Source organism: Dipodomys spectabilis, unplaced genomic scaffold (genome assembly GCF_019054845.1).
Source record: "Dipodomys spectabilis isolate Male_0828 unplaced genomic scaffold, ASM1905484v1 ptg000018l, whole genome shotgun sequence".
Lineage (NCBI taxonomy): Eukaryota > Metazoa > Chordata > Mammalia > Rodentia > Heteromyidae > Dipodomys > Dipodomys spectabilis.
This window is the reverse complement of record NW_024870695.1, coordinates 8,752,793-8,766,633: the sequence shown is the minus strand read 5'-3', so window position 1 is coordinate 8,766,633 and position 13,841 is coordinate 8,752,793. Positions and strand designations below refer to the sequence as shown.

Below are 13,841 nucleotides of genomic sequence, written 5' to 3'. Positions count from 1 at the left end.
GTTCCTTTGTCCAAGAGTCAACCTGGATGCATGTCAAGATAAGGGATGAGGGACTCAGGAACTCTCACCTGCCTGAAATGTAGGTACTGGTGATACTGGAAGAAAAGGAAGTGTGCTGGGATGGATGGGATGGACCAAGTGTGGTGGGAAGAGGGAGAATTCCAAGCCTCCATGACAGACCTGGGTCTATAAGCCAAGTAGTCTCTAGTGCCATGGTTTACTCAAACCACTGGCTTTTCCAGAAAGTGTAAGAGGATCTGAATGGTAATCTGAACCAATTCCTTCATTTTGCAGATAGAGACACAAATCCAGAGCAGCAGCAAATTAGCTTGAGAACTAAATTAGTGACAGAGCTGGATTCAGAATGTGGGCTTTTGAATTCTAGGACTATATTTGCCCCTTTAGAGAAGGAAATCTGCCTTTCATGGCAGTGGGGGAGAGATCAGCTTTCTTCTGGGGGCAGAGATTGTCATTGGTCCTGAGTGGGAGCTCTGGAAGGGCTGAGCTGCTGACCCCATGGGGCTCAAAACAGTCTGCTCTAGGAAGGGCTATTAAAGAGAATGAATTTTCTCCACATAAGCACAGGGTGATAGGACTAACACAAATCACTATTGGTGCTGATGCCTTTATCTTCCTCCCTCCTCTTTCCTTTCCTTTTTCCTTCTCTTCCCCTTTTCCTTCTCCCTCTTTCCCTTTTTCCTTCCTTCTTTAGTTCCTTCCTTCCTCCCTTCCTCCTTCCTTCAAGAGGATCTTACTAGGTATCCCAAACTTGGCCTCAAACTAGACCCGCCTCAGCCTTCTGGGTGCTGGGATTACAGGCTACGCATGTTCTTGAAGGTCACATTTAAGCTTTTTTTCCCCTCCTGGTCCTGAGGGCTGAACTCTGGGCCTGGGCGCTGTCCCTCAGCTCTTCTGTTTAAGGCTAGCACCCTACCACTTGAGCCAGAGAGCCATTTTCTGGCTTTTTTCTGCTATGTGGTGCTGAGGAATCGAACCCAGGGCCTCACGCATGGGAGGCAAGCACTCTACCACTGAGCCAACTTCCCAGCCCACATTTAAGCTTTTGAAACAAGACTAGGAGTTAGATGCTGTATATCCCTTATTGGAAAGAGAATATATGTAATGAGATATCAAGGGTCTGAGACCCGTCTAAATACAATTTTGTACAGTACTTTCAGTATGTCTGCGTTTCAACTATGACCTGTTACAGAAGGTTAGTCGCAAAGTGTTGCACTTGTGGCATGTCCACACTCAAAAGTTATAGATCTTGAAAACATTTTGGATTTCCAGACCAGGAATTCTCAGCTTGTATTATTATTATTATTATTTCCTTTTTATAATTAGCAGTCAAGGTAGGAGAGGTTAAGTAATTCCTGGGGGTCAGAACTTCAAGCATGGGCTTGCAGAGAACGGCAAACTATTTTTTTTTTTCTTGTGCCTGTTACTGGGGCTTGATCTCAGGGCCTGGGCACTGTCTCTTAGTTTTTTTCTGCTCAAGGCTGGTGCTTTACCACTTCAGCCAGAGCTCCACTTCCGGCCTTTTGTTAATTGGAGATAAGAATCTCATGGACTTTCCTGACTGGCTTCGAATTTCAATCTTCAGATCTCGACTTCCCTAAGTAGGGAAGATTACAGACATGAGCCACTGGGGCCTGGCTAAGCTCACACTTTCAAACTCCATGCTGACTTGCCTCTCGTTGAAAACAGCTGTGCCTCAGAGTTGGGGATTCAAAGACTTGGACTTACCTTGGGGCCGGTAAACTGGGCATGGACTCAGCAGATCTGGGGTGGTGAAAAGTCTGCATCTCTGACCTGGACGGGGGTTGGGGTTGGGATGTCCCGCAGCAGGGACAGATCTCAGGGCTGAATCCTAGTATCCCTGACATCCTGAAAAAGCACCTTGGCACTCTGCATTTGGTTGCAGTGAAGGAAGCTTCTGTGATCCCCAGCTTATGAACTGCTTTAGCATCAGGGTGGGAGAGGACGGGCAGCTTTTCCGCGACAAACCTGCTGCAGGATCCTGAAGGAGCGAGGGAGTGGGGTGGTAGGCGTCCGCGCCACGAGGAGGTGGCACCGCCCCCACCCATGGCTCCGCCCCGCCCATGGCTCCGCCCCGCCCATGGCTCCGCCCCGTACTCACCATGCCCACCACAGCCCCGCCCTAGCGCCCCGCCCCATTGCTCCAGCCCCACCCTCGCCCGGCTCCCATTGCTCCGCCCCATTGCCCCGCTCCACCCTCGTCCCGCTCCCACGTCCCGCCCCCTTCCCCATTGCTCCGCCCCGCCAGCGCTCCGCCCCCAGCGCTCCGCCCCGCCCGCTCCCCTCAGCTTCCCGCGCCCACACGGCGGGCCCGCCCCTGGGGCGGGGCGGAGCGGCTCCCGACTCGCTAGCCCCGCCCAGCTGACCCGGCGGCTCTCGCCTCGCCTTGCTCGCTCTTGGCCGGGCGTGCCGGGCCCCCGCCGCCGCCGCCGCCATGTCGGGCCCTTTCGACCTCTCGGTGCAAGATCTCAACGACCTGCTCTCGGATGGCACTGGGTGTTACAGCCTCCCGAGCCAGCCCTGCAACGAAGTCACCCCGAGGATCTACGTGGGCAATGCGTGAGTCTCCCAAGCGGACCGGCGTCCCGCCCACCGGGGGCTGGGGTTGGGGGTATCTCGGGGCGCGAGTCTGGAGGAATCTGGGTGCGACTGGTCCTCCGAGAGCAAAGAACGGGGACTGGGGATGGCGCTGGAGTCGACGCCCACTCCCGCGCGTGGAGCCCCGAGGCTGGATCCGAGCCGGGCCCCGCTATCCTTCCTGGTTGCGGAGCACGGGGAGACCGTGGGGTACCCCGTCGGGTTTCAGCCACCGCCCGCTTGGGGCTCGCCTTTGGGCGGGGTCAAGGCTACCATGTTCACTTAGAACAGGTGGCCCTCTATCGCCGGCCCGCGCATCATGTGACAGCTGCCTGGCTCCGCAGTGAGGTCACCGCGGAATGTCTGCCTTCGCTGCCATGGCAACGGGCTGACGTCACAATCCGGGCGGGGAACTTTCCCTTGGCCCGGTGGTCTTCAGCCTCAGACTAGAAGCTGGGCCTGGGGTCTCCTATAGCCCTTTCTCCTATCTCCAGATAGGGTTGAGACTTAAATGGGAGAAATCAAAATGACAAACTTCATGAAGGGCCTGAGCCATCACCTGGGAAAGGCTGGCTGGCTATCAGGAAGTGCACTTTTTGTCACTTAGGAATTCTGAACACCTTGGTTTTTTTCTCGGCTTTCTGTAATTCAAATTACAATAGTGAGATTTTCCCAGCAGCAGAAGGAACTGGCGTTAGACATTCTGAGAAGTGCTCAAATAGCAGCCAAAAGAATGTCTAGCTTAGGGTGTCCTGAGAGCCAGGGTGGGCTCTAAGGACCTGCTTATCAAAGCCGGGAGCTCCTTGGGCTGAGCCCAGGGGACTACAAGTCAAACACTGGTATCTCCTCCTCTCATTCTGCACAGGGTATGAACCCAGAGCAGGTGATTGTGAGACAGGGTTTATGTCCTGTTCATGTGTGTATCTCTTGTCTTACACTTAGGACTTGCTGCTTAAGCCTGCCAATGACTGCCTATGAAATGGGGTGATGTGCAGTTAAAGGTGGTTTATAAGGCAGGGCTCAGCTAGGTCTCATCCATCACTCACCATACTGAGCACCTATTATGTGTCAGATACTACAGTGTTCATTTATGACAATGGTACTAATAATGAGGATGTAAATTTGTTGAATCTGAGAAGGCAAGAAAGGGTGTGTGTGTTTGTGTGGAGACCCTTCTGTGTTTTACCAGCAACTGCTTATTGCAATCCTATGTAGTGCCCTGAGCATGGATGGCCACAAAGTCTTACGGTGTCATTGAGAGGTCCAATAAACTGCAAAATCCTAGGCAACTTTCCACCCACAACCTACCCAAGCAGTATGTGGGCTTGCTGGTCTCAAACCTGCTTGCCAAGGCAGTTTGGTGAATTCAGCTATTGTTGCTTCCCAAGTAGAAACCAAGGTTATACGTGTGTGGTGGTAGCTCAAGTGGCAAGTGTGATGGCCATCATGGAAGCCACATCCCATGCCCTCTATGAAAATCTGACCTTGACTTAGCCAACTGAGTGCTGGGGCAAAGACTGAATAAAATCAAGGCTCCACCCACATCCCAGAGCAGAGGCGGAACTTGCATAAGCAGTGGTTTCTGGGTCTCCAGGCTTTGCAGTTGATGTGAGTGAGAGAGGCAGAGGGAGGAGGAAGACAGAGCAGGGCTGGACATCAAGAGCAGGATCTTTGCCCACCTCATCCCTGGATCACACGCGAGGACCACTTTGACTGCTGTTTGAATTGAGTTGTTGCTGTAAGATGAAAGAAAAGAGATCAGATACTTTATAACTACCATGGTTCTTTGGGGCCACTCATCCCAAAGTGCTTAGCCTCAGAATTGTGGGTGATGGAACATGGCAGGACAGATCCTTCAAGGGGCCTGGCATGTTATGACTTTATTCTCCCACACTCATCTACCACTTGTTTACTGAACACCTGCTTTGTTCCAGAATCCATAGTAGGTGCTGGAGAGAAAGATCAGAAGTAGATATGGTTCCTCTCTCAAGTTTCTCAGAGCCTGGGCTTCTGAACAAACAAGCATAGGCCAAGTTGGTTGGAATAGTAGTGCTTACTGCAGAGTCAGGTTCTGGGCACCGAAGGCTCCTCTGACACTAAAAACCACCCAGGCAGTGGCCCTGTGATCACTCCCATTTTGCCAGAAAGGTTAAGTGTTCTGCTCAAGGTTTCCTGGCTGGTAATTTCAGGGCTAGATTCAGAAACCAGGCTCCAGAGCCCGATTAGTTTTGTTTGGGTTTGTCGGGCACAATCTGCATTATGTACCTCAGGCTGCTCTCTAACTCACTGACAAGTCTAAGTTGTCCTAGAACTCATGTTACTCCTGCCTCAGCCTCCCTGTACTAGGATTACAGGCATACACTGCCACATTTGGCTCTCTACAACCCCCATTTATATTGGCATATATTAGTTATTCAAATGAATTTCATTGTGTTATGGACATTTATGCATATAATGTGCCTTGATTGAATTTGTCCTTTCTATTACTTTTTTTCCTGTTCCCACTCCCCCCCCCCACTTTTAAAACTATTTTTTCAGGGTTTTATTACTCTATCTTCACATATGAATGTAAAGTATTTCAATCATGTTCACCCCCTCAAATTCTTGCCTCTTGCTTTCCCCACCCCCACACAGTCTCCCTTTGGCAGTCATGTGTAGATTCTGCATATAAAAGGATAAATGATATTTGTCTCTCTCCATCTGCTTTATTTAACATGGTGGTCTCCAGCTCCATCCAGTTTTCCTATAGGTGACATAATGTCATTCTTCTGTATGGCATTGTGTATATAGACCACATTTTCACTACTCATTCATCTTTTGTTGAGCACCTGAGCTGATTCCATAGCTTGGCTGCTGTGACGGCTACTGCATGAACATGGATGCACAGGTGTAGCTATTGTACACTGACTTGTGTTCCTTTGGATGCATGTCCAGGAATAGTACAGCAGAATCACGTGGTAATTCTATTTTTCGTTTGTAAGGAATCTCCATAGTGGCTTTGCTAATTTACATTCCCATCAACAGTGTAAAGGGTTTGTTTTTCCTGCATCCTCACTGGCATCTTTTTTGTCTGGTTTCTTCATGTGCTCCCCATTCTGACTGGGGTGAAATGGAATAATCCCAATGTTGCTTTAATTTCCACTTCCTTTATGGTTAAAGATGTTGAGACTTTCTTTATGTATTTATTGGCTATTAGTACTTCTTTGAAAAAATATTTACTTATTTGTATTGGTACTAAGATGTTGTACAGATGTTACTGTTTCATAAGTCAGGTGATGGGTACATTTCTCTCTCTCTCTTTCTCTCTTTTTTTTTTCCCCCAGTCATAGGGCTTGAACTCAGGGTCTAGGTGCTGTCCCTGAGCTTTTTTGCTCAAGGCTAGTGCTTTACCACTTTGAACCACAGCTCTATTTCCAGTTTTTTTGAGTGGCTAATTGGAAATAAGAGTCTTACAGGGTCTTTTCTGCTCGGGCTAGCTTCAAATCACAGTCTCAGATCTCAGCCTCCTGAGTAGCTAGGATTACAAGGTGTGAGCTCCCGGCTTTAATATTCTTTCTAATTGATGGGTAAAATTCAACTGTGTGTAAGTATCACATTTTTTTTGACCCACTCATCTATTGTAGTGAAACAATGAACATGGATGTGCAATTATCTGTATGGTATTCTTGCTTGTGATATTCTGGGTAGGAGCCCAGGAGTGGTAAGGCTGGTTTGTAGGAAATTCAATGTCCCAGACCACTGTCCCAAGTGATTATACTAAATGTACAGTCCCACCAATAGTGCCATAGGTTCCTTTTCCCCACATCCCAGCCAGCATTTGTTGTGCAAATTCATGCTGTTGGCCTGTTGAATTGGTACTTTTTCTGTGAACGTTTCTTACTTCATTTGCCTACTCATTAATTGGATTATTTGTTCTTTTAGTGTTTAATTTCTTGAGTTCTTTATATATTCTAGATATGAATCCCTGTTCAATGAATACCAGGCAAAGATTTTCTTCCATTCTGTAAGTTGTCTCTTTTCCCTGATAATCATTTCCTTTGATATGCAGAAAGCTCTTTGTTGTTGTTGTTCTTGGTCAAGGGGCTTGAAGGGCCTGGGCACTGTCTCTGAGCTCTTTTGCTCAAGGCTAGTGCTCTACCACTTTGAGCCATAGCTCTACTTGTAGTTTTCTGGTGGTTAAATGGAGATAAGAGTCTCAGGGGGCTAGGTGCTGATTGCTCACGCCTGTAATCCTAGCTACACTGGAGACTGAGATCTGAGGATTGCAGCTCAAAGCCAGCCCGGGCAGGAAAGTTCGTGAGACTCTTATCTCCAATAAACCACGCAGGAAACCAGAAGTGGCGCTGTGGCTCAAGTAGTAGAGTAGCCTTGAGCTGAAGAGTTGAGGGACAGTGCCCAAGCCCAGAGTTAAGCCCCATGAACAGCCAAAAAAAAAGAAAAAAGAAAAAAAGCGTCTCAGGAGGTCTTTCCTGCCCAGGCTGGCTTTGAACCATCATCCCAGATCTCAGCCTCCTGAGTTGCAAGGATACAGGCGAGAGCCACCAGCGCCTCAGCTGCAGAAAGCTTTTTAATTTGATGCCATCCCATATGTCAATTCTTGTTCTTCCTGAACAATTGGAGTCCTGTTCACAGAGTCCTTGCCTAGGCTTAGATCTCTTGAGTGTTTGTGCTGAATTCTCCTACAATAGTTTTAATGTTTCAGGTCTTACATTAAAGTCTTTGATTGTTTTGAATTGATTTTTACACATGGTGAGATAGAGATCCATTTTAGACCTTTCATGTGGATAACCAGTTTCCCAGCACCAATGGTGAAGAAGCTTCTTTTTCTCTAATGCAGAGTTTTGGTTTCTTGGTAAAAAAATAGCATGTCTGTAGCTGTGGAGGCATGTTTCTAGACCTCCTATTCCATCCCATTGATCTATATATTCCTTTGTGGCCATTGCATACCAGAGCCTACTCATTCATTCATTCTTTTGGGCTTGAACTCAGGGCCCCAGCACCATCCTTTAGCTTTTTCACTTAAGGCGGATGCTCTACCACTTGAGCCACAATTTTACTTCTGGCTTTTTTATCGTTGATTGGAGACAAGAGGTAAGTCTCATGGACTTTCCTTCCTGGGCTAGCTTTGAATCAAGATCCTCATATCTCAGCCTCCTGAGTTAGCTAGGATTACCGGAGTGAGCCACTGCTGCCTGGCTCCAGAACTCCCCCTTTTTTAATATACAATTTTATTGTACATATATGAATGTCTACAGAGTATATTTTATATTCATTGTTTTTAATCCTAAAAATCGATTGTACAAAGTTGGGACTTATTTCACTGTTTTTTAATTTTTTTTATTATCTTTAAGTAGTTGTACAAAGAAGTTCTCATTCTACAAAACAGTATATGAATACAAAGTGTCTGATAACACTGTCACCCATCGCTCCTAACTCACTCTTCTCTCACTTTTTTTTTTTAAATTGAGATTAGGTGATTACATAAATTTCACATATTTCACAGTATTATGGAATAGTGATACTTAGTTAAAGTCACAAACACAGTTTAACCTTCACAAGGTAAAGTGTCATTATCATGGTCTATAAAGTTTGTGAATTCTATGAGCTTTGACAATACAATTATTTCTTCCACATCAGGCAATTATTTACATATCTTTCCTTTTGCTGTAAGCTGTTCCTTCTTTTCCTCTCATTCCCCTCTTCCCATCACTGTCTTTGGGTTGCTTAGTTCATTTTCATCTATGTCCAGTGCAGATGATGGGCCCCTCTGTTGTATGTTTTCCCATTTCCCACTGATTCTGTGTCCTCCTCTTAGCTTCCCTCCATTGCATGCATATATATATATATATGTATATATATATATATATATATATATATATATATACACACACACACACCATATATGTGGTCAAGAACATGGAGTCATTCAGCAATGATATGACAAAGTGAGTGGCAGTCTTTGTTTCTTGAGTCCTGTTTACTTTGTCATATCTTCTTGCATTTTGGCTATAGCATCCAAATATCAGGGAGACCATGTGCCATTTGCCTCTTTGCTCTTGGCTTACCTTGCTCAAAATGATTTGGTCTAGTTCCATCCATTTCCCTGCAAATGTCATTATTTTGTCCTTTCTAATGGCTGTGTAATATTCCATTGTATATAGATACCACAATTTTTGGATCCATTCATCTGTAGTGGGGCATCTGGGTTGTTTCCATATCCTGACTATTGTGAACAGTGCTGCAATGAACATGGAGATGCATGTGTCCTTGTATCCTGGTTTCTGTTGTTCAGGGTAGATGCTAGGAGTGGTAGGGCTGGGTCATAGGGGAGGTCTATATTTAGCTTTCTGAAGTACCTTCAGACTGCTTTCCAAAGTGGTTGTATTAGTACACATTCCCACCAGCAATGCAGTAGCGTTCCTCTTCCAGAACCCATTTTAACTTCTTGGCTGTGCCACTACCACCATCACGACGCAGGGAGCATGATGCCATGAGGAGCAAACAAGAATATACTGCCGAGAGTGGTGAAAGATGAGAAATTGCCTGCCTGCAGAAAAGGTGGCACAGGGTGGCATAAGGCACAGCATGGGCATGAAAGTGCCAGTCTATTTGGGGAAGCTGCTGTAATTGGAGATGGCTGGAAGAGGGGAGAGGTCATAAGAGGAGTGGGAGAAGCCCGCAGGAGCCGGTGCATAGAAAGTCCCTTTGCTTTGTCAAGAGTCTGTGTCCATCTTCAGTCAAGGGGCTGCAGTGTGTCAATTCACCACCCTCTATACTGTTCTCTCCTGTCCAGGACTGTGGCTCAGGACATCCCCAAGCTGCAAAAACTGGGCATCACCCATGTCCTAAATGCTGCCGAGGGCAGATCCTTCATGCATGTCAACACCAATGCCAACTTTTACAAGGACTCCGGCATCACCTACCTGGGCATCAAGGCCAATGACACACAGGAATTCAACCTAAGTGCATACTTTGAAAGGGCTGCAGACTTTATTGACCAGGCCTTGGCTCACAAGAACGGTAAGGGACCTGTCATCCAGGAAAAAATGCGTGGCAGCTTTGACCTGGGCTGTCCTAGTCCACAGGCCCCAGCGGCCTCCCTTTGTCCAAAGAAACCTTAGTAAACAGTTTCCTAGTCTACTAGGTACCCAGGACAGGTTTCAGGCTCAGGAGAGAAGTTTTGCTTTATGTTTTGCTCATACTGGTGCTTGAACTCAGGGCCTTGAACTTGCTGGGCTGGGTGCTCTGCCATTCGAGCCATGCCTCGAACCTGGCTTTTTACTGGTTATTTTGGGGGATGAAGTTTCACAGGCTTTTCTGTACAGTCTGGCTTTGCACTGTAATCTTCCAAGTCTTAGTCTCCTGACTAATTAGGACTACAGGTGTGAGCTCCAGTGCCCTGCTCTAGAAGGTTTTCATTTTTCTTTTTTGAATTGCATGTTCACTTAATTTTTCTTCACTAGCGTACTTTACTGTACAAAGAGAGTTTCCTTGTGACATTCGCACATATATACAAATGTATTCCAGTCAGTCTCATCCCCATCACTTTCCCTTACCTCCTTCTCCATCTTAAACATCTTTTAACTGGTTCCACTATTTTGTTGTAAGTGTGCCAATGCTGGGGCTTGAACTCAGGGCCTGGGCCCTGTCCCTGAGCTTTTTGGCTCAAGGCTAGCCAGCTCTCTACTACTTGAGCCACAGCTCCATTTCTGACTTTTTGGAAGTTCATTGGAGGTAAGAGTCCCACATATTTTCCTACCCTGGTTGGCTTTGAACCATGATACTCATATCTCAGCTTCCTGAGTAGCTAGGATTGCAGATATGAGCAGCCAGCTCCTGGCCATTGTTTTGTTTTGTTGTTTTTTTTTTTTTTGACAGTCCTGGGCCTTAAACTCAAGCCCTAGGTGCTGTCCCCGAGCCTCTTTGTGCTCAAGGCTAGCACTCTACCACTTGAGCCACAGCACCATTTCTGGCTTTTTCTGAATAGTTTATTGGAGATGAGAGTCTCACAGGGACTTTCTGCCCAGGCTGGCTTCTACTGTGATCCTCAGATCTCAGCCTCCTGAATAGCTAGGATTACAGGTGTATGCTACCAGGCGAATGATCTGCCACCTGAGCCACAGTGCCATTTCCAGTTTTCTGGTTGTTTATTGGAGATGAGTCTCAAAGGCTTCCCTGCTTGGACTGTCTTTGAACCATGATCCTCAGATCTCAGCCTCCTGAGTAGCTAGGATTATAGGTGTGAACCTCCTGCGCCCAGCAGGAGAGAAGTTTTATGGACTAGGGAAACAGCAAACCCCACTGACAGGCTTTTTAGTGGTCCTTCAAGGTCACTATGACCTCCCCCTCCTCCCAGCTCCCTGCCCTCCCACACCTGTACCCAACTCCTCACCCTGTGGCTAGAGAACATAGGGGACAATAGGCTATGACAGGGGTAGGTTTTGCTCTCCATCTTGGTAATGACTTGGTAGTATCCATTCAGAGGAGCCTGAGCAATTTCTGGGTGCTGCTTAGGTGGTTGAGGGAGGCTATTGGAGGATGTGGTGTAGGAGCTTTGCCTGGAAGCATGGTGGACTTGTGTGCTTGTCTACCCAGGCTTGCTTCAAGCTGTGATCCTCTGTTCTTGGACTCCTGAGTAACTAGGTTTATAGGCATGAACTTCAGTGCCTGGCTTGTGGATGAGTTTTGACATGCATCACGGAATGATCGTGTGTCCTAGCTCACTGTATCTTCCCATTTCTTATAGGCCGGGTGCTTGTCCACTGCCGAGAGGGGTACAGCCGCTCCCCAACTCTAGTCATCGCATACCTGATGATGCGCCAGAAGATGGACGTCAGGTCTGCTGTGAGCATTGTGAGGCAGAACCGTGAGATCGGCCCCAACGACGGCTTCCTGGCCCAGCTCTGCCACCTCAATGGCAGACTCATCAGGGAGGGGAAGTTGAAACTGTAGGGTGCCCTCATGGCCTCTTTTCTGGAGGTCTGACATGGGGAGGCCCTGGCCGAGGGTGTCCCAAGCCACCATGTTTAAGAATATCAGTGTCCCCCACCCCCAGAGTCACACAGCACTCGTCTATCCCAACACAGCCCGGGGCCACTTCCCCCCTGGGGAGCACATAAAAAAGCTTGCTGAGGAGGGCATTCTTGTTCCCTTCTTGTCCTGTTCTTCTCATTGATGTCCTGTCCCTGAGGTGGTGAAGGGTCACCCAGGGAGGCCTGCAGTGTGCAGTCCTCTTGATGGCCCAGAACAGAGGGTTGAGGGAGTATTTAAGGCATGATGTGTTTCAGAGGGGTCCTTAGGAACCTCCCTCGCTCCCCAACTATGGAGACCTTATCACCTTGAGCCCAGTAAAGGTCAGATGGTTACCTGTCACCTATCACCTGGTCTCCTCGCTTCCCACTCCCTGCTCTGGACTCCAGTGAGTAGATGGAAATTCTCATGAAGAGTCTGCCTTTGAATGCTTTCCCTAATGAGAAATATCTACTCCACCAAGAGGCCCCCAGAGGTAGACAGACTTTCCCAGAGGACTCAGCTCCATCTAGAATTTTCAAAATGTGGCTTTTGGAAGCTTGTTTTCTTTTTTTTTTTAATCTATATATTTAATTGTAAAGATATTGTACAAAGGGGTTACAGTTACATGAGTAAGGTAATGAGTACACTTCCTATCAAGTATTGTTATCCCCTCCTTTGTTTTCCCCCTACCATCCCTTCCCTCCCCACCTCCCCAACTTCTCCCTAGGAAGCTTGATTTCTCAATCTGCTCTTAGGGAATTTTTTTCCCCCTGGGACCCGATCTATTCCTTTACTTCTTAGAAGAATGAGGTCTCAGGGCATATTGAGGTCCAGCCTATTAAAAAGAAAAATCCAAAAAACAACCCCATTGTTTGGAGAAATTACAAGGGTTTTGTCTTGAATTATAGTGTTGGCCAAGCCCAAGACACTCAAGCTAATGGCTTTCTGTCCAGGTTGCTATTCCAAGAACAGAAAGCAGAAGTTGGCCAATTACAGCATGTATGCGTATGGGGGTAGGGGTGCTTCTTTCATATAGCCTGGGGTGCTGGCAGGGAAATGAAGGGTCCTACCTATAGGTGGCTCTGATAGCTCTCTGCTGGCAGTACTGGAGACAGATGAGGCCTTCATTCATGGCAGAGCCAACAAACCAAAACAAAAAAAGACCCCAGCCGGGCACTGGTGGCTCACGCCTGTAATCCTAGCTACTCAGGAGGCTGAAATCTGAGGATCTCAGTTCAAAGCCAGCCCAGGCAGAAAAGCCTGTGAGACTTATCTCCAATAAACCACCAGAAAACCGGAAGTGGCACTGTGGCTCCAGTGGTAGAGCACTAACCTTGAGCTGAAGAGCTGAGGGACCAGCGCCCAGGCCTAGAGTTCAAGCCCCACAACTGACAAAACAAAACAAAACAAAAAACCCCCAAACATCCAATTAGGGAGTTTTCAGGATGGTGTTTGAATGGGTCAGCCTTCACACGCGTGCACATTTGTCAGAAGATAGTGTTATTTTGAACAGTCTTATTGGAACAATCTGTTCTTGTTTGAAAGAAAAGGCCGAGATGCTGTGTATATCTTCAGGGTCACTCAGGATGGCAGAGTGGGCCACACCTCAGCACCTGGTGTATGGGTGTCTCATCAAAGTGGATGCAATTCCCTTCTGTATGGAAGTGTCAAATGTTGGAGTGTTATTCCAGAAGGTGTGTCCCAGCTCCCAGGAGCCTGAATTCACGTGGAATCCCTTGCACATCTTTGCAAGAGAAGACTTTGCAAGAGAAGTCAGAGACATATCAGGGATTTTTTGTTGTTGTTGTTGTTGCCTATTTAAAATTTAGCTTTCCATTTAAAATTGTGTTAGCACATCAAGTGGGGAATGTGTTTTTCCAAGCTGCCTGGGAGCATCTTGGTTAAGAGGCGGAGAGGCAAGTGCCCCTCAAAGCCTTACTCCCAGATATAAAGCTCTCTACCAGGAGCAAGGTGACAGTCACTGTCCCCATTTCCCTCTGTGACCATAGCTGTCCTGAATAGCTAGGATCTGCCATCTTTTCTGGCTACTGAGCTGTCTAGGTTGGCTTGCAGGAGTGCAGGGGGCATCTGCTTCGCAGTGGGCTGGCTTCTGTTCCCATCTGACTTAACCTGATGCTCACAGTGAATCAGAAATTGACAGAATCTGTTCCTGTAATGTTAGTTCCCCCACCCCCATCCAAAGGACTGGTATA

The 13,841-nt window shown here is 47.3% G+C and overlaps 2 protein-coding genes across 2 annotated transcripts in view; both read left to right on the top strand.

Annotated features, from left to right (window-relative positions):
* The window catches only part of Mpp3 (membrane palmitoylated protein 3), a 44,399-nt gene extending 40,621 nt beyond the window's left edge, over positions 1-3,778 (top strand). The window contains exon 19 of the transcript XR_006146766.1: positions 3,765-3,778. The gene's annotated coding sequence lies outside the window, so the exon portion shown is untranslated. The remainder of the gene's footprint in view (positions 1-3,764) is intronic.
* On the top strand, positions 2,415-11,765 carry Dusp3 (dual specificity phosphatase 3). The gene is made up of 3 exons (XM_042674097.1): positions 2,415-2,598; positions 9,410-9,636; positions 11,363-11,765. The coding sequence occupies exons 1-3, from the start codon at positions 2,474-2,476 to the stop codon at positions 11,566-11,568; spliced, it is 558 nt and encodes a 185-aa protein (XP_042530031.1). The 5' UTR covers positions 2,415-2,473; the 3' UTR covers positions 11,569-11,765.
* Positions 11,766-13,841: the final 2,076 nt, after the last annotated feature.

Bases quoted from the DNA above. Each gene is read 5' to 3' on its own strand.
- Dusp3 (XM_042674097.1), top strand. From the start codon at position 2,474: ATGTCGGGCCCTTTCGACCTCTCGGTGCAAGATCTCAACGACCTGCTC. The intron at 2,599-9,409 runs GTGAGTCTCCCA...TCTCCTGTCCAG, and splicing joins AGGATCTACGTGGGCAATGC to GACTGTGGCTCAGGACATCC. The intron at 9,637-11,362 runs GTAAGGGACCTG...CATTTCTTATAG, and splicing joins GGCCTTGGCTCACAAGAACG to GCCGGGTGCTTGTCCACTGC.